The following is a 21,219-nucleotide window of genomic DNA, read 5'->3' as shown; positions in this document are numbered from 1 at the left end:
AAAATACACCGTCATAGTGTTTATAATGTTTCATTTCCCAGTATTTCTGTAATAGTAAAGGTGAGTAATACGCCAATGCAACTTTACATGACAAACCCTCTCTCATCGCTGCACGTTTTACGGTCTACAGCCAGAAATACACAAACACTGATGATGCTCATAATTGTCAGAATTTCTCCCAGCATCTACACATCTGTGTGTTTCCTGAGGTTTCATCATGCAGGAACGCCTCTAGTCAAACAATTGCTCTAGAATGCCAAACATTCTACTCTATAGCGTCCACAACTACTGTATTAGGCCATAAATACTGGATTCGCATTTCAAACATCCATGTCTGTACCATCACTAGGTCATTAAAAATAAAAAATACAGTCTCCTAATAAGCTCACAAAAACTGCGGCTGTTCAGAAGCCCTCGTCGTCCGTGAGGAGCCTGGGTGTGCTCTTTGATACCAATCTTATATCGTTTCCAGCATCTTTAAAACTGAATTCTACCTTAAAATATATCTAAATTACGGCACATGCTCTCAATGCCAAATGCTGAACAGTTAGTCGATGCGTTCATGAGCTCAAGGCTAGATTATTGTAATGCTCTACTGGGTGGTTGCCCTGCTCGCTTAATAAACAAACTCCAGCTGGTCCATGATAGATAGATAGATAGATAGATAGATAGATAGATAGATAGATAGATAGATAGATAGATAGATAGATAGATAGATAGATAGATAGATAGATAGATAGATAGATAGATAGATAGATAGATAGATAGATAGATAGATAGATAGATAGATAGATAGATAGATAGATAGATAGATTATTGTAATGCTCTACTGGGTGGTTGCCCTGCTCGCTTAATAAACAAACTCCAGCTGGTCCAAAACGCAGCAGCTCGAGTTCTTACTAGAACCAGGAAGTATGATCATATTAGTCCAGTTCTGTCAACACTGCACTGGCTCCCTATTAAACATCGCAGACATTTTAAAATCCTGCTAATTACTCAAAGCACTAAATGGTTTAGCTCCGGTACTTAAGCGAGCTCTTAACACATTATACTCCATCACGTCTATTGCGGTCTCTAAACTCTGGCCAGTTGATCATACCTAGAATATCTAAATCAACTGCAGGCGGTCGATCCTTTTCCTATTTAGCTCCTAAACTCTGGAACAGTCTTCCTAGCATTGTTCGGGAAGCAGACACACTCTGTCAGTTTAAATCTAGACTAAAAACACATCTCTTTACTATGGCATACACACAGAACATTATCAATTTATATTATTCACATCAGTTTAATGATTGTTAGGCTGCATTAACTCGGTCAGCCGGAACCGGGAACACTGCCCATAACACCTGATGTACTCGATACATCTGAAGAAGAACGGCATACACACTAATGTTAGTCTCTCTGTTTATCCTGAGGTTTACTGCAGTCGGCCGGATCCGGATCAGATGGTGGACCTGGATATGACCAACACATCCCTGAAGTGTCTGCAGAGAGCGCGTCAATTAAACTCAGCTTTGGCTTTGGCTTACTATATTAATGATCTGCCTGTATATGCCTTTACTGTCATTTGTGATTAGTTTAATGCGTCCTTGCTGAACAAAATAACTAATTTCATATAAGAATAACAGTTTGAGATGAGCCACATCATGTCCAAAACTGGACATGTCAATATCGTACACTAAATCATGTCAACTTTCATATTCACTCTGCAAAGGCACGTTTTCTAATGGTATCCGTCCCTCGGGAGTTATGTAAAGGTTAGTGACAGGTAGTACAATCCACTTGTGTGCAAACGCATTAAATATGCATTTAACGCTAAACCACTGGGGGAATTATGTAATATGTGTAAAGTGATTACGTGACAATCGTTTTCCACAGTCGAGGTTTGTGCCCAGTTGTGACTCGTGTGACCTGAACGCATAGCTTGATGCGATTTACGGGAAGACAAATCACCCGTCGCTCCATTAAGACACTAATGCAATCGGCCGCTGTGAAACTGCATTTCCCATCATTTTCCTCACGCATGAAGCATCGACAAAAGATCACACCGCCTTTGTGTTTCTATACAGGTCACATGACACAAACACACACAGCTAAGATTGTACAAAACAATGTTTCATTTCAGTCACATTCATGTCTCAATTGATTCATTGTCATGTTATGTTTAGTTTAGTTTGCATCATTGTTGTTCATAATGGTTCATAGTCCATGGTTTCTTGTTCCATTGATCATTTGTGGATTTAAGCCCTTAGCGCTTTCTGTTCATTGTTCAGTATTCACAAATCATTCTCATCGTATGGATAAAGTCACACTGCAATAGTGACAGAACACCGAATCTCAGGGAGAGATGGAGAGTGGATATACCAGCTGTCTGCCTACTCTGCCATGAGTAGGATAATTGTGCCCTCGAGGACCACACAGGGATTTCTTAGACCTGCTATGTCTTACTTATTATCCCGACTGCTTGCTCTGTGTTTTTTAATACCAGCCTGAGTGAGTGTAGCCCGGAGACGGTCCTCGAATGGACATTCACTGAGTATATGGAGTTAATGCTGGTCCAGTGTAAATCCTTGTTCACCTCCTTCCCCATAGAGGAAGACATCACCAGCCCGACTCCACCACGGACCTAGATTTCAGCCATGTCCACCAAAGATGATAAGCCACAGCCTACCGCTGACTCAAAGCTGGAGGTCACCAAAAATAGAGCCAGAGCGATTGCCAGAGGCTGTGTTCCAGATCCCAGTCTTTTCAGGTGAGTGAGTTGATATCAGTATCCATCGCTGCTGGTCTCGCCCAGCTCCAAGTATTCTTCATCGTGGATGGTTTCGCCCAGCTCCAAGTCTTCTTCATCGTGGATGGTTTCGCCCAGCTCCAAGTCTTCTTCATCTTGGATGGTTTCGCCCAGCTCCAATACTTCTTCAGCTTGGATGGTTTCTTCAGCTCCAAGTCTTCTTCATCATTGATGGTTAGCCTAGCTCCAAGTCTTCTTCATCGTGGATGGCTTCACCCAGCTCCAAGTCTTTTCCATTGTGGATGATTTCTCCAGCTCCAAGTCTTTTTCATCATTGATGGTTAGCCTAGCTTCAAGTCTTCTTCATCGTGGATGGTTTCACCCAGCTCTAAGTCTTTTTCATTGTGGAAGGTTTCACCCAGCTCCAAGTCTTCTTCATCTTGGATGGTTTCGCCCAGCTCCAAGTCTTCTTCATCTTGGATGGTTTCGCCCAGCTCCAAGTCTTCTTCTTCTTGGATGGTTTCGCCCAGCTCCAAGACTTTATCATCTTGGATGGTTTCGCCCAGCTCCAAGACTTCTCCATTGTGGATGGTTTCGCCCAGCTCCAAGACTTCTTCATCGTGGATGGTTTCGCCCAGCTCCAAGTTCTCTTCATCTTGGATGGTTTCGCCCAGCTCTAAGTCTTCTTCATCTTGGATGGTTTCGCCCAGCTCTAAGTCTTCTTCATCATGTTTGGTCCTGCCCAGCTCTAAGTCTTCTTCATGATGGATTTTTTGCCCAGCTCCAAGTCTTCTTCATCATGGATGGATTTCCCAGCTCCAAGTCTTCTTCATCATGGGTGGTCCTGCCCAGCTCTAAGTCTTCTTCATCATGGATGTTTTGCCCAGCTCCAAGTGTTCTTGTATCATGGATGGATTTGCCCAGCTCCAAGTCTTCTTCATCATGGGTGGCCCTGCCCAGCTCCAAGTCTTCTTCATCGTGGATGGTTCGCCCAGCTCCAAGTCTTCTTCATTGTGGATGCTTTCGCCCAGCTCTAAGGCTTCTTCATCGTGGATGATTTCGACCAGCTCCAAGTCTTCTTCATCTTGGATGGTATCGCCCCGTTCCAAGACTTCTTCAGCTTTGATGGTTTCTCCAGCTCCAAGTCTTCTTCATCTTGGATGGTTTCGCCCAGCTCCAAGACTTCTTCATCTTGGATGGTTTCGCCCAGCTCTAAGTCTTCTTCATCTTGGATGGTTTCGCCCAGCACCAAGTCGTCTTCATCATGGATGGATTTGCCCAGCTCCAAGTCTCCTTCATCATGGATGGTCCTGCCCAGCTCCAAGTCTTCTTCATAATGGATGGATTTGCCCAGCTCCAAGTCTTTTTCATCATCGGTGGTCCTGCCCAGCTCCAAGTCTTCTTCATTATGGGTGGTCCTGCCCAGCTTCAAGTCTTCTTCATCATGGATGGATTTGCCAAGCTCCAAGTCATCTTCATCATGGGAGGTCCTGCCCAGCTCCAAGTCTTCTTCATAATGGATGGATTTGCCCAGCTCCAAGTCTTCTTCATCATCCGTGGTCCTGCCCAGGTCCAAGTCTTCTTCATCATGGATGGATTTGCCCAGCTCCAAGTCTTCTTCATCATGGATGGATTTGCCCAGCTCCAAGTCTTCTTCATCTTGGATGGATTTGCCCAGCTCCAAGTCTTCTTAATCATGAAGGTCCTGCCCAGCTCCAAGTCTTCTTCATCATGGATGGATTTGCCCAGCTCCAAGTCTTCTTCATCTTGGATGGATTTGCCCAGCTCCAAGTCTTCTTCATCATGGATGGTCCTGCCCAGCTCCAAGTCTTCTTCATCATGAAGGTCCTTCCCAGCTCCAAGTCTTCTTCTTCATGGATGGATTTGCCCGGCTCCAAGTCTCCTTTATCGTGGATGGATTTGCCCAGCTCCAAGTCTTCTTCATCATGGATGGATTTGCCCAGCTCCAAGTCTTCTTCATTATGGATGGATTTGCCCAGCTCCAAGTCTCCTTCATCATGGATGGATTTTCCCAGCTCCAAGTCTCCTTCATCATGGATGGTTTTGCCCAGCTACAAGTCTCCTTCATCATGGATGGATTTGCCCAGCTCCAAGTCTTCTTCATCATAGATGGATTTGCCCAGCTCCAAGTCTTCTTCATCATAGATGGATTTGCCCAGCTCCAAGTCTTCTTCATCATGGGTGGTCTGGCCCAGCTCCAAGTCTTCTTCATTATGGATGGATTTGCCCAGCTCCAAGTCTCCTTCATCATGGATGGATTTTCCCAGCTCCAAGTCTCCTTCATCTTGGATGGTTTTGCCCAGCTACAAGTCTCCTTCATCATGGATGGATTTGCCCAGCTCCAAGTCTTCTTCATCATAGATGGATTTGCCCAGCTCCAAGTCTTCTTCAGCATAGATGGATTTGCCCAGCTCCAAGTCTTCTTCATCATGGGTGGATTTGCCCAGCTCCAAGTCTTCTTCATCATAGATGGATTTGCCCAGCTCCAAGTCTTCTTCAGCATAGATGGATTTGCCCAGCTCCAAGTCTTCTTCATCATGGGTGGTCTGGCCCAGCTCCAAGTCTCCTTCATTGTAAAATAAAAACAAAGACTGAAATAAAAATAAATTAAATATGACTAGCATTGCTAAAAAATTATAGTAATAAAATGACTAAATTAAATGGTTAAAAAGTAAACAACAAATATCATGCGACTAAACTAAAATAGCACTGTTTTTGTACGATTCTGGTACTATCTTTCTGTGCGAGTCCTGAAGCGATATCAGTTAAGAATGTCAATTGAACTCAAAGAATGTAATTATTGCATGTGCATTAAGTCTTACAGCATAAATGCAGCAAATATGTGTGCCGGGAGCGCAGCTGTGGCCCTGTTGTTAACTGTTGATTGATCTCAGAGAAACAAAAGCACCGTCAGCCCTGCGGTTCTGCTTCGCACTGCAGATAACCTGTGAAATCCATACGTGGCATCCAAACCTGCTGGTGTGCTTCAGGCTCCTGCATCTTAAAGGCTCCAGGAGCTGATAATGTGTTAATGGGCCGTTTGTCTCTGAGATATATTGACTTATTTACCCTAAAACCCCTGGTGACAAGACAGAGAGCATGTTCAGATAAGAACGTGTAATCCCTCACTAAAGCGTTCCTAGAGGATCAACACTGACGGGTTTAAATGCTCTCTGTGTGTGTGTGTATAAGGAAATAACAGTGACTCCAGTGGTTCACCACAAAAAAACACTACAGGGATGCAGCAGAGGAGACGATGGAGAAAATGAATAAAACAAAGCACTGCATTAGAGAGAGAGAGAGAGAGAGAGAGAGAGAGAGAGAGAGAGAGAGAGAGAGAGAGAGAGAGAGAGAGAGAGAGAGAGATACACATGTGTGCACTGAAGTGTTGTTTTTCCTGACACACACAATCAACATCAACCACACCTACTGTATAACACACACACACACACACACACACACACACACACACACACACACACACACACACACACACACACACACACACACACACACAGTTTAACTGCATGTGTGCTGAATACAGATGCCATCGTGCAGCAGGTCTTTTGCACTGATGAATTCATGTGCTCTTCCAACACTCGAGTAAAAGAGGAATCCTCAGAAGACACTCGTTACACCTCATTTACTGTCACTTTCCCTTCAGGGTGAGAAGCTTTAACGAGCGTCTGTCAGCAGAAAACCACTCGGAAACTAAAGATGGTCACGTTACAAGCTACTAGTTAAACCCATGAACAAAAGGCTGATAAAACTCAAGTGGACAATACTGCACACAGTCATCGCCAGAATTATTGGCACCCCTGGTAAATATGATCAAAGATAGTTGTAAAAATAGTTTAGCGTTTTGATCTATCATTCAAAACATTTGCAAAAACTTAACCTTTTGTTGTAGTAAAAGAATGGAAAGTTTGGGGGAAAACACATTATGACATAAATGGTTTTCTCCAAAACACGTTGGCCCTGATTATTGGCACTCCTAGACTATTTTATGAGTCAAATATATCTGAAGTATATTCCCATTAATATTCCCGTGTTTAGCACACCAGGGTGACTAGGAACATGACATTGTCCAGCTATGACTTCTCATTCCACTGGAGTGAGAAAGCACAAAGGCCAAATTCCCTTAATCATTCATCTCAATGAGTAAAACCACTAATTAAAGTTCTGATGTACTGCAAAAGATTGTTGAGCTTCACAGAACAGAAAGTGGCTGTACGGAAACAGCTAAAGCATTGACAATTCTCATTCCCACCATCAGGGCAATAAATAAGAAGTGCAATCAACTAAAGATGTTAGGAATCTGCCTGGAAGAGGACGCGTGTCCATATCGTAATGCACGAGAGGAGGAGAGTTCGAGTGGACAAAGACTCTTCAACGATCACAGATGAGAATTGAGATTAGAATAGTTGAATCTTGGGGTCAGAAAGCCTTTTAAAAATCTAACAACCCCTACTTCACCACATGTTGTTTGGGAGGGTTTCAAGAAAAATCCTTCTTGCTCATCCAGAAATAAACTCCAGCATATTCATTGGTCAGATAAACAGGACCTTCTTCTGTGGTCAGATGAAACTATACATAAGAGCTTTTTGGCAGAAAACACACCAGATTCAAACAGGGATTATAAGTACCCCGGGTCAATGATTAAAAATACCACTGGATCTGCAATGTTGTGGACAATTTATATATTTATATATTTTTTTTTTTTCTGGAGGTCCAGGACTTCTAGTTCAGATACATGGAAACATGGATTCTAGCAAATACCAAAAGTTAAAAAATCAAAACCTGACAGCCTCTGCTAGAAATCTTATAATGGGCCATGGTTGGATCTTCCATCAGGACAACAATCCAAAACAAACATCAAAATCAACACACACGTGTCACTGAACACAACATGAAGCATCTGCCATGGCCGTCCCACTCCTGACCTGAACCCTACAGAAGATGAGTGGCTGAACTGAAGAGAAGAAGCGCCAACATGGATCTGTGAATCTGAATGATCTGGAGAGATTAGGTAGGAATGGTCTCTGATCTCTGGTCAGGTGTTCTCCAAACTCATCAGGCATTATAGGAGAAGACTCTTGGGAAAAGGAGGTTGCAAAAAGTATTTAATAAAAGGGTGCCGATAATAATGGCCAACGTGTTTTGAAGAAAAGCATTTATCTTATAATGTGATTTACTCCCCACTTGTAATTATTTTAATTTATTTCAATGAAAGGTTACATTTTTGCATATTTTTTTAATGCTAGCTCAAAAAAGATAAACAATGCAGATTTATTATTACAGCCATCTTTGATCATATTTACCAGGGGTGCCAATCATTCTGGCCATGACTGTAGATAATCATCAGAAAATAAAAACTGCACAATTACACTGTCAAAAAGAAAGCAATCGCAGATTGTGTTTAAAAATATATACAGCATAAATATTTACACCATATATGTTCTCAAGTAAATACATTTAAGGGATGATTTAGTTAAGCATAAGCATTATTCTGCTACTACAACAACTGAAACATGACTTACTATAACAATACTATACAACTAAAACTAAAAATGCCATCAAAATGAACAGCTGCGATCGCTAATATATAACAAAAAAGTAAACTGACACAATTTACTCTGAACCATTTCATTGAAATGAATAAACCAATTCACTGATTCTGATTTCACACGGATACACAAAGAGACATGAAAGACCGCGTCGTGGTTCGGTCCAGATTAGCTTGTCACTGGAAAAGCCAAACTGAGCTCCTGACCGTGAACACACACTGCTACTTTCCTTGATACAATTCTTGCTGTCATCGGGCTATTCTAATAGATCTGGCAGGATTGATCACCTGTCAGCTGTTGAGTAATGATTTCACATTGATGCGGCATTAGACGAGTGCGGGCGGATTGTTTATTCGGCCCCAAACGGCAAACTGACCGACGGAGGAACCACCGCCGCAAATGGACACCTTTGACTGCCATTACATAATCGACCTCAACGTCAAATGAAAGAGCGTAATTCCTACACTGTAAAACCTAACAGTGAAATTCACTAAATGAAATAAGTTCATTTTACTTAATGTTACCAAAAAAGTTAATTCAACTTAACAAATATGTGTGATGTTAACTCAAAAATGTATTATTGTAAGCAAACCTCAATCTAAATAAGTTACTAAAACTTTTTAACTCTAATGGTTTAAGTTACAGATATTTATTTAATCTAGTATTTTACATCTATGGCCAATTAAATAACTAAAAGCTGATAAAATAAATAAATAAACAATAGTATATACATTAATCTACCTCATATTAAGCCTACAGTCTTACATTAAGCTCTTTTAAAGTCATTACATTTAGTCATGTCAAAGTATCATCCCAGTGAGTTTCCGAGGTAACAAAAACCGCACCATTTTCCCTCCTTCAGTCCAGTCACAGCAGGACGGCTCGCGCTACAGTCAAGAAAAACAAAAGGTAAGCGTTTCAAACTTATTTATTCATATTTCGCTCATGTTTGAACGTTTTCAGTGTTATTTTCGTAACTCTTTTATGTTTATCCGAAGATTAACCAGCTCAGTAATGTTGTGTGTAAAGTTAGCCAGCAAACAATCTAACATTAGGGGCAAATGCGCTATTGCACCAGTGTTATCAACGGTAATGTACACGTTTGGAGTTAATTATGCTGTTTTACACTGCAGTTTGTCAGCGGGGAATTAAAAAATATATGTTTGTGCTTTCTCACAGTCGGACAGATAAACGCTGGCTTTTGAGACAGTTGGCCAACTTTCCATGTCTCTCGTCTCGTGCCACAGTGACGTTAACTAACTTACGTTAAAGCAAAAGGTAACGTTAATGCAAACTCACGCATTCCTTATATTACAACCGTTTTAAATGTATTGTTAATCGAATTCGAGTTTCCTCTATCATATGTGATGCTAGTTAATTTGACTAAAGCAGCTGAAGCTCCGGGGTGAACAAAGTGACTTGAGGAGCATTTTAGATCCTGTTTTGCTAACGTTAGATACAATTTTAAACTGTTATTTGTTTCTCATGACGTTTTCTCATTTGAAACTCACACTAACACATTGTTGCCATGCTTTTAAATCTTTTCAGAGCAAAGACGAAGGTGCAATGGCAGCAACGTGGCTACAATTCTATGAGTAAGTAAGTTAGAATTAACATTGAACAAATCAATGGAATTTTGTAACGTTACTGTGCAAAATGCAAATGATAACGTTATGAACAGTTACATAATGTTCATACAAATATAAGTTTGTTCTTCAATTTGAATTTTTGAATGAATTGCCATTTTTGCAAACGTAATTATGACCATAAATGTCTTTTAGGACAACTTGTAAGTCTTCTGAAGCAATATGATTTTTTTAAAAGGCTTAAAGTCCAAAGTCCAGTCTGTCTATCATTCAAAGTCATGTTGTATTGCTTCAGGAGAATACTGGTCAAGTCTTGAAAGTTGTTGTTATAGTCGGCTTTCCTAATATAAACAGAAACATTTCGTGTGTTATATTTTCACTGGCAGTTATCCTGAAGTTGCCTTGGGTTTGTAAAGGTGTAAGGTAATTGGCAATGCTAGATTTGCAGTGGTTGAAAGAAGTCTTGTCATGAATCATAGAAAAAACTACGATCCTGGCAGGTCTGTTACTATTTAAAAGGAAGAGTCAGGAGATGTTTTCAAGACACAAGGTAGGACACATGTCAAAACTACATTACATTTATTTAGCAACATGTTAACCTTTCAGCTGCCACCAGCATAAATGCATGGTGTGGTTACAGTGACTGATAGTTGATCATTCAAGTTGTCTTAAATGTATAGTCCACTTGCCAATACAAATTCAGTCATGATTCATAAATTACCAACCCTCATATTGTTCCAAACACATAAGAATTTTTTTAATCTGTCCATTGAAAATCTAGTCTTCAAAACGTTTAATTTAGGCTTTCATTAGCATATACATTGAGCACAGCAAAAGCTTATTTTACACATAATAAACCAATCTCAGCTCAAGCTTAAAGGAATCATTCACCCTGATTTACTCCCCCCCTCAAGTCCTCCTTGGTGTAAATGACATTCTTCTTTCAGACGAATACAATCAGAGTTATATTAATACGTGTCCTGGCTCGTCCAAGCTTTATAATGGCAGTGAATGGCAGCCCAAAATTTGTAGCCCAAAAAAGTGCATCCATCCATTTTAAAAGTGCTCCACACGGCTCCGGGGGAATAATAAAGGCCTTCTGAATTGAATCGATGGGTTTGTGTAAGAAAAATATCCTCTCGTGATTCAAAACGCTTGTGCAACGCCCGACATCATCGTCACATCATTTATGTTTTTTACGCTGCGTCCGCCGTCAACGCCGTGGCTGTTATGCTTTTTTACGCTATATCCGACGTCATCGTTGCGCCGGAAACTAGTTATTTTCTTATTTTATAACGAGTTAAATATGGATATTTTTCTTATATAAACCCATTGATTCACTTCGGAAGTACTTTATTAACCCTCCAGAGTCATGTGGATTACTTTTATAATGAATAGATGCACTTTTTTGGCTTCAAATTTTGGACAGCCATTTACTGCCATTATAATGCTTGGATTAACCAGGACATTTATTAATACCGCTCTGATTATATTAATCTGAAAGAAGAACGTAATTTACACCAAGGATGTCTTGCCATTATCCATTTAAAATTTGTTAATCAAATCTGTCTTGTTTCACTTTGTCTACACCGGATGTGAGCAGCGCGACAGGACAAAAGAGCCCCTTATAGTCCGTTATGTTGTCTACACTGGATGCGGCGTGATGTGAGCGACAAATCTTTGACAGTAAACTGTTGCCTCTTTCTATTTATGACATACTGACATGAAAAACAAATGTTTTGCAATGTGTGCATTATCGCTTGAATTCAATTTAATTCAATTCGTCATTCAATTCAAGGTCTAGAACATTCGGCTGATACACCCCTGAAAATGTTTTTCCCCCAATTAAACCTTGCTGACAAACAACTTAACATCTTTACAAAATTGAACTACAGGGTTTTAAATAAGCACACGCCCAATTAAATCAACAATAATCCGTTCCTTATAACAACGTTTTTTTTATTTATGAAAATTGAAATATGGTGTCTGCCCTGACAAGGGTTATTTTTATATGTGGTGACATACAAACTTTTTTTCCAATGCATATAGAAAAAGGAGCTTGACCAGGTGCAGAAGCCAACAGTCACCATCCTTACTGTCGAGGAGGAAGAGGGAAGGTTACCTTTAAACCCACTGGATGCTTTGATTGTCTTTAAAGATGAGGTGGTGATGTCTGCCAAGTCTTCGGTCAGTGCAATACACTTAGAGTACATTAAAGATCATACAGTGCTTTTGCTTTTTGAGGAAACGTACCTTTTTACATAATTTTTTTATTTTATATGTTTTGTTATTTAAATGTTATGACTTTTTTAAACATGTTTGTGCTGTTTTATTTGGTGAAAAAGTCTAATATTTTTTGTCTAGTTATATTTGTGAACATATGGCATACTGTATTTATGATGTAAATGTTATATTTCAATAAATTACTTAAAAATACCCTCCTGTTCTGTCTTCATTTTGTACCAATGTTAGCTTGTGCTTAGTCTTATGTAACTTAATCACTTTGAGTTTGATGAACTTAAACCATTTGCCGCAATCTGTTTCCTAAAACCATTTAAGTAACCATGTAGTTGTTAAGACTTAGTTAAATTTCTTACCTGAATTCAAACTGAATTAATAAAATTAACTTAAAATCTTTAAGTTCAGTTTACTCTTAATAATTGATCAACACAACACTAAAATATAAGTTTTAACACTTAAACAACACTAAAATATGAGTTAATTTAACTCAATGTATATGAGTTTTCAGTACTCATACTTAATGGTTTTAAAACTTAATTGGTTTGAAGCAATCGGTTTCCTCAAATGGTTTGAGTTACCGTAACTTGTTGGGTTTTACAGTGTAGTGAAAGAGAACATGAGTGGCATGTTTGATTATCAGCATCTCTGAGTGTGAGGTCGGCTCAGAACGGAGTATGCACACATTTAACGTCACATGGCTTGGCATGTTTGTTTCTGTGCCATGTGCTCTCCTGTCTATTGTCCCACCTGAAATCCACAGGCAAGATTCAAAGTGGCTTCAAACCGTACAAAAGACAACTGTAACCCAGCTAACTCGCTGCCCAAAGGAACAGCACTCAAAGTTCAGCTCTTCAATGAATGAAGGGGATTTGACTGTCAACGCCACCAAAAAACGAGAGAACAAACGCTCATGACAGTAACTCAGCGATTTTGATTTAAACACACTCTAAAGGACCGTTTACACCAAGGATGATAGCTATAGAGATAAGGATAAATATATAGTGGTAACTCTTTACAATACGGGTGCGCTAATATGCATTAATTCAAGCTTAACTAATGCACAGATAATCATGAGTTAATGTAAGACTCATGAAGAACTAACACATTTATTAATGATCACTGCATCAGCAACTAATGCACATTGTGTATGATTAATAGATTAAATAATAAATTAATAATAATGTAAATGAACGTGTTAATTACCACAGCGGGTCAAAGCCATGCATTTCATCTTCCAGTGTCTGCTTTAATTAATCATTAGCTGATGATTTATAAAGGTTTCATTATGTTATGACTTTACTTGTGGAGACACATGACTATTAACTAATTCAAAATGAATTCAAAATCCATAACCACAATGACATATTACTGAATAATAGTCATATGTCTCAACAAGTAAAGTCATAACATGATGATACCTTTATAAATCATCAGCTAATGATTAATTAAAGCAGACGACTGGAAATCGAAATACATGGCTTTGACCTGTTGTGGTAATTAACACGTTAATTTACATTATTAGTTAATATAATATGTTATTAGGGAATTATGACATATTTAACTGATAGCAATTTAATGATTACTTAATCTATTAATGATGATGAATCTTCATTAGTTGCTGATGCAGTGATCATTAATAAATGTGTTAGTTCTACACGAGTCTTACATTAACTCATGATTATCTGTGAATTAGTTAAGCTTGAATTAATGTATATTAGCGCACCTGTATTGTAAACTGTCACCGATATAGTCAAAAAATCGTTCTCGATATTAAAGAAAAGTTCACATCACAGCTTTAACAATAACGATATAGAGAAACGATATCGCTGAAATCACTTTCAGAGTGATTTTATTCCAGCTGATGAAAGATATAAAAACAGCCAATCAGAGTTCATCCTCGAGCATTTGAAAGACAAGCACGCGCTTAGAATAAAGAAAATGATATCGTCCTTTGGTGTGGACGCTAATATTGTTATCTTTATCGTTCTTGGCTCGGGCCTTTAATAAAAGCATAAAACACTGCAAGATATTAGCAATGCACTCACACTACAATACGTCCTTTCAGTAAAAGTGACTAAAATGACAGACTCAAGCATTAAAGGATTAGTTCACTTTTAAATAAACTTTTACTCATAATTTCCACACCCCATGTCATCAAGATGTCCATGTCTTTCTTTCATCAGTGGAAAAGAAATGAAGGTTTTTGAAGAAAACATTCCAGGATAGTTCTCCATGTAATGGAGTTCAATGGGCCTCAAACGGCTCATGGTCCAAATGACAGTTTCAGTGCGGCTTCAGAGGGCTTTTACCGACACCAGACGATGAATAGACGGAAGTACCGAGTCAGTGTTTACAAGTGTTCAGAAAAACGCTTTAAACGATAAACTGACACAAAAACATCTGAATATGTGTGTATGGTCCTCCTTCCACACACTGACTCGGAACTTCCGCTTACGTCAACCTTGACCTTTTCAGCATAATTGTGTATTAATGAGCGATGGTTTGGCTAGATAAGACCCTTATTCATCGTCTGGTGTCGGTTAAAGTCCGTTTGAAGCTGTCATTTGGACCTTGAACTCCATTATATGGAGAAAAATCCTGGAATGTTTTCGTCAAAAACCTTCATTTCTTTTCAACTGAAGAAAGAAACACATGGACATATTGGATGACATGGAGATGAGGAAACTTTCAGAAAAAGTTTATTTAAAAGTGAACTAATCCTTTAAAGCAATAGACCCAAAACTCATCCTTTACACCCTCATGTCGCCTGTATGAGTTTCTTTCTTCTGTCGAACACAAAGTAAAAAAGCGTTCAGAAATGCTGACATAATGATTTTTGGGGTGAATTAATAAATCCCTAAACGACACACACACACACACACACACACACACACTAAAAGACTGCAATAACCTCGGCTGAAGCGTTATAAGTTGGTCGCCAGACACTTCACCCTTGTGGCCTAACCCTGTGATCCGGCAAAGCTCGCCGTCTGTCAGAAGTTGGTGATCTTCCTTACCTGAGATCTCCAGATGCCTCAGCCATCTGGCCTTTTGTCCTTATATTCTTGAGACGGGTCTTTAGGATTACTTACCTGTACCTGTTAAAAAGCAAAGGAGAAATTGCACGCTGCAATGAAAACCCATTTGTAAATCTGGAAGAAATCGGCGGGAGTGGCTGGCAGCTGGACCGCGAGCGAGTCGAGAGCGATCAGGACTGAACTAGCCAAAGGATGAGTTAGTGAGACTGAGGGGTCATTAGGAGGAAGAGGAGGAAGAGGACGGGCCCAGAGAGTGTGTAAGGCGCTCGTATATGTGTGGGGTTGGAGGTTAGTACTTTAGTAAATAAGAGCAGGTCAGACACAAAAATGGTTGTTAGTACAGTTACAACAAAGGTTTCATTCGGATTAGTAACAGAATTTGGGTTTTAGTCTTTTAGTAGAGTAGTAGCAGTCAATTGGTGAAATCCTTCGTGATTGGATTCGACAAAGAGTTCGAATTGTCACGTTTGGTGGGTTTTGAGGTTAAGAGGAAAGAACCATCACAACATGGGGAAGAAGCCATGCAGTTGGATGAGCAAATGAAGATGGCCATGTCAAACGGGAATGAACGTAATCATCTGAGCGAAAGCGCTCAGCAGCAGAAGGCAGAGAGGAGTCGAAACGGAGTCACATCACGGCACAGATGGCGAGGACATTTAGTTGATTAAGGGGTTAAATCTGAAGAAGGGGGGGGGGGGGGGGGGGCACATCAAGATGAACACTTGAGTCCACAGGTTTGCGTGCAAGCCGAGATTCGTTCGGCTTGGGCATCGCAGACTCCCTCTCGCTGCAAGCGGATGAAAGCATGCGGTTCTGACTGAATGAGGGTCAATGAGCGATGGTAACGATCATCTGCGCTGCGAGCTGTCAGTCATCTACGTCTGTCCATCTGCCAATTATCCAGCCTTCATTGGGCCAAATAACACCAGGCCGGCTGGGAATATTGTCATTCTAGGGCGCCGAACCCCTGCCAGAGTTCATTAGATCTGTATAATAGCATACTAATGCAAGCGGCCCGGCCTGATAATATCATCCTGAAGAAGGCCTGTCAATCACGCTAGCCTTTCCACCTCTACGCTTTCAAAGTCGGCTCTGTACTGATGATAAACTATTCCCTTTACTGGCTTATCCCTGTAGCTTCATACATATGCACATGTGTATGAGTATATATGTGCTAGGCAACATATACATACACATATATCAAAGTAAGAGTGTGTTAAAGTGTTGTTATTGAGTTAGTATCGATGTTAATGAACACAGTTCCTATTCTAGAAGTACAGGGCACGCAGGGCTGGGGGCGGGGCTTAGCGTTTGACGAGTCCAGTGACAGGCAGTAGCGGGAACGCCTCGCTTTTCAGTTATTATGTGCTACCTTTTAAAAATGCTAATTAAAATATAAATATTGTATGTTAAAAGCTCCGTCAACTATCTGAAATAAACACTTTTAAGAAGCAGTGCTAAAATTAGTTAAAAAAATACAAATAAAAAAAAGACAAATCAAATAAGTAATAAACACATTTAAGAACAAACATTATGAAAATTAAAGCTAAATAAATGTTTTACAATGTTAATTAAAATATAAAAACTTTGTAATATTGATAGTTAGAAATGTTTTTAAGATCAAGTGTTAAAATTAGTTTAAAAAAAAACTGAAGTAAAAATAAAAGCTTTATATATATATATATGCAAATGACAAATGTTGCCACAAACTGAAATAAATATGTTTAAGTACTAAAATTCCTGATAGTAAAACATATTGACACTTTACAAACAAAATTGAATTAAAATAGAAAACATATTATATGTAAAAACTGAAATTAAATATGTCTATGTTAAAAAAGTACAAAAGTTACTAATAGTAAAAGTGAAATATAAATTCAATAAAATATTAACAATTACAAATGTAAATTCCTATTAGAAATGTTCCTAAAATAATAAGGGTTAAAAGATTAAAAGTGAAACGGAAATAAATTGTTAGCTAAATAGAAATGTAAATATATATAAAACAAAAAAATATAAAGTATAAAAACAAAAGCCAGTTGAACTCAACTCTATAATATGATAATAGGTTTGTTGTGATCAGTGTAAAGCTTCCCGACATCAGTAACATTACTCTACAGGCGCCCGAGCGTCAGTGATAATCAATTGTTCATGTTTAATAATTAGGTTAGTCGTCCCATGAGTGTGTCCACTAATGAAAGCATCGCTCATGGCCTGAATGACCGGATGACGTGATTAAACGTCCAGCTTTGGGACCGTCCGACGATCCTCTCAGTCCAGCTCAAACGCTCTCTGATCTGGGGAATACATCACTCTTGTAATGGAGTGTTTTATGAGCGGGGCGGCCGATCCAGGGGCAATAAATCCAGCCGGAGAGACGAGGATCATCACCTTGACCAGATATCAAAACCAATAATGGAACCAGTTTCACAGCTGCATCGAGCTCAACGTCTCAGAATTCATATTTCTGGACACTTTCGCACAAGCTTTGCTGCACTCAAAAAAATTATAGCATGATGCTTTTCTCGATTTAACACGCAGATGTGATCGCTTCATGTTATATTGACTTATTACACGGCTCTGTGAAATACTTGATTCTGATTGGTCAATCGCTCATTCCAGCGGTGTGTTATTCCCAGATAACACACACCGCTCATCCGGGTACTGCGAGTTATCTCGACCGGTTCTACTTCTGTGCTTAACGCTGGCGCCATCTGGTGGCTTAAACAGCCGTGGGTTACAATGGAAGACTTCAAGGCAGGTTTCCTTTATAACGTTTTTAATATAGATATTTTTCTGACACAAACGCATCGATTGGAATCAGAAGGCTCTATTAACCCATCGGAGACGTGTGGAGCACGTTATTTGACGGACAGCTGCATTTAATGGACTTCAGAAACAGCTCCAACTACTGCTGGGATTAACGTTAGCCTGGACTTTTTAAATATAACTCTGATTGTATTTGTCTGACAGAAGAATGTCATAAACACCTATAATGACCTGAGGGTGAGTAAATCAGAGGCTTGGGTTCATTTTTGGCTGAACTAACCCTTTCAGCATTCATTCTCAACATTTAGCAGCGATAGATAAAGGCTTAAAGCAGTCTGGAACTGTTTGTCTTCGCGGAAGCTTTGCGTAAGAGCTAATAAAATATTTAATCTCAAGACAATATTTAGTGTCTAATTTATTTGAGACTAGTAGGCGTGTAATAAGCGGGATAATGTCCACCCAGCCGGTTGTTATCTCAGAATAAACCCCTTCAGAGTGACGCTCCGCTTCGCCTCGGGGTCCTGATCACTCTGGAGGGGTTTATTCTGAGATAACAACCGGCTGGTGGACATTAGCCCTGACTTGACGTTTGTATTTTCAGATAACATGTTTTAATCAAGTAGCCTGATCAAACAGGACCTTCACTTCCCATCATGCTTTGCAAAGGGGCCGAATTCAGAGAGTAAATGTTTAAATAAAGTGATATTTTATGTATTTTTAACAAGATGAGAAACTGGAGAGATGTTGTAATGTTTAATATTGGTGTTTAAAAGTGTGTGTTCTAGAGGTTATCATAGTGGTGGAGTGTAGAGCGTGTGCTCGGGGGGACGACCTGCTAATAACAATTAAAGCTGCTTTAATAATAATCATCTACTTTGGGCACGCCATGGATGTTACAAAACCATCATCTAGCCAATACGAGTGTGTAAAAGGTTTTCTTGTTAGATGACATTTGTAAATTTGTAATTAAACTGAATTACTTATTTATTTTAGAATAACTTAAACAAAATTAAGAGCGTTAACCTGATTCAACTAAATTGCATTGAAATAACCGTACGTAAAAAAAAACAAAAAAACAAAAAAACGTAGGTTTACTGAAATAAAGAATGTTAATTAAATTCAATATAACCCAGTTACGTACTTAAAAAATTAAGTAATTCCAACGTTTCATTTTTTTGAGTGTGGCTTTTATCCGTACTGCCTGCCACTGGGATCCAGCACCACCTTAAACGGTCTTCACACCGGATAAGATGATCCGAAATCATGCAAGTCGAAACGTTCAGCGTTAGGGACTCTTTATCTCATGGCCATAAAGAATACTGTCTTTAACTCCTGGTTTCTGGAGGGTTAGGGTAGGATGGACAAAACAAAGTGAAAAGGATGATCGAATGAGACAAGAGTGAATATCTGTAGTGTCATTGCTACCTTGATACCAATGGGGGTTTGTGTAGTCAGTATAAGCAAACAGAATAGAAATAGGAAACGGAAATCCAGGGCAAACCAAAGTAGAAGACAATTAGAATGATATCTACCATATAATGCAGTTTGTTTACCATAGCGTGTCCAATGCCTGAGTGCTTTAGGAAAAAAAACAAGGGAAGGGAAAGAAAAATATATAGAATGACAAATCGTGAAGTCAATAAAGGTCTTTTAATACGCAGCGGTCGTAGCCTGTTAACTGTCTGTGCGTGCTTTATATTCGTTATTATCGTAGATAAAGGGTTAAAGTGATAAAGATAAAGACAAATTGAACTGCTTTACTATGGAGAATGTTTAAATGCTTTCAGCGGCTCAATTTTTGTGATATCAACTTCAAATTTGGAACACAACTTGGTTAGACATGCAATTTCAGAAGCCAAATTAATCAAATTACCAATTACTGAGAAAAAATATATATTTTTTTTCTTCCAAGTTACAAGCGCTGGAGTTTTGACGTCGACAGTTAACAGGTTAAACCAGCCGGGCTCTTTCTTTTCCTGATTTCGTAAGTAAAGATCCAAATTGAAAGAATTCTCTCTCTTCATTGAAGGATTTGTCAACCAAAATGAAAAACATGACAACAGTATTGTTATTATGGTTAGTACGTCAGTACGCAAGTTAATTCGGGAAAACAACAGATGGCCCACATTCCGTGAATGACACGATGTTAGTCGTTTCAAAGGAACACAAACAGGTCAAAATGAAAATCAAACTGGAAGAATCTGAAGCTGTTTGGTTAGTAAGAAGACACAAGAGTTAGGAAACCATTCTCCACATAAAGAAGGGGCTCGTGGGGAGATTAGGGGCGGGGCTGAATTGTGTGGGAGGGGCTAGAGGAACAGCAGTATTAGTAATCATTCTGATTGGCTAGTCCTGTGAGTGGGCGTGGCCTGTTTGCGGACGAGGGCTCGTTACAGGCAAATTTGGCCAAACTTGGTTTTCGAGGTAAAGCAAGAAATCGCTCTTCTCTGGCTGACGACTGAAAGAAGGCAAAAACACAACAGTGTGAACAACATGAAAAGGAAAACATCTTATTTCAACGTTTAACTCAAGAAATTCAGAGAAAGAAACATTGACATTGGGGTGCCGCCATCTTGAGCCTAGAATAAAAGACAGTTGTTATTACAATGCATCGTCCAGACCTCTGGATTATGATCCAGACCCATGCCTTCGCAGTGCACTCACTTCAGAGAGAGAGAGAGAGAGTGTGTGTGTGTGTGTGTGTGTGTGTGTGTGTGTGTGTGATGGGTAGCTTAAGGGGTAGGGGTACCATTTACAGCTGCTGGACCAGAAAACAGCTAAAAAACACTACAGGTGCACATTAGGGGGGTACCAGGGCCAAACACTACATAGCAACGCCTTGGCAACCCCTCAATAACACCCTAGTAACCCAAGCAAGTGAGTTCAATCAGAATCACTACAGGACAGCCGATTGTGTATGATTGTGTGTTTTGCGTACACTGTAAAAAGTTGTAAATAAAATAATTAATAATTTACACTTTAAAATTTCACATTTAATTCAGTGCGTTACTTGCTGATTGTTTCTAGCATCTGTAAAACCGCATTCTATCATCTTAAAAATATATATCTAAACTACGGCACATGCTCTCAATGCCAAATGCTGAACAGTTAGTCGATGCGTTCATGAGCTCAAGGCTAGATTATTGTAATGCTCTACTGGGTGGTTGCCCTGCTCGCTTAATAAACAAACTCCAGCTGGTCCATGATAGATAGATAGATAGATAGATAGATAGATAGATAGATAGATAGATAGATAGATAGATAGA

General features: G+C 39.4%; 1 protein-coding gene and 1 long non-coding RNA gene across 9 annotated transcripts in view; one reads left to right on the top strand and one right to left on the bottom strand.

The window, feature by feature from the left end:
• The window catches only part of nrxn2b (neurexin 2b), a 474,027-nt gene that overhangs the window by 197,657 nt on the left and 255,151 nt on the right, over nucleotides 1-21,219 (bottom strand). For 4 of the 8 annotated variants that reach the window (XM_067447624.1, XM_067447621.1, XM_067447619.1 and 1 more), the window contains one exon: nucleotides 19,486-19,530. The exons of 1 other annotated variant lie outside the window; for it this stretch is intronic. In XM_067447624.1, coding sequence (XP_067303725.1) covers nucleotides 19,486-19,530 — 45 coding nt within the window. The remainder of the gene's footprint in view (nucleotides 1-19,485; nucleotides 19,531-21,219) is intronic. 3 more of the 8 variants (XM_067447626.1, XM_067447625.1, XM_067447620.1) reach the window with 1 other exon arrangement.
• Nucleotides 9,527-12,377, top strand: LOC137088572 (uncharacterized). The gene is made up of 3 exons (XR_010907561.1): nucleotides 9,527-9,597; nucleotides 9,868-9,914; nucleotides 11,955-12,377. It is a non-coding gene; the product is annotated as an uncharacterized lncRNA (long non-coding RNA).

This window comes from Pseudorasbora parva, chromosome 1 (assembly GCF_024679245.1).
Source record: "Pseudorasbora parva isolate DD20220531a chromosome 1, ASM2467924v1, whole genome shotgun sequence".
Classification (NCBI taxonomy): domain Eukaryota; kingdom Metazoa; phylum Chordata; class Actinopteri; order Cypriniformes; family Gobionidae; genus Pseudorasbora; species Pseudorasbora parva.
The sequence above is the reverse complement of the archived record's forward strand: the minus strand, read 5'-3'. Positions and strand labels throughout refer to the sequence as shown.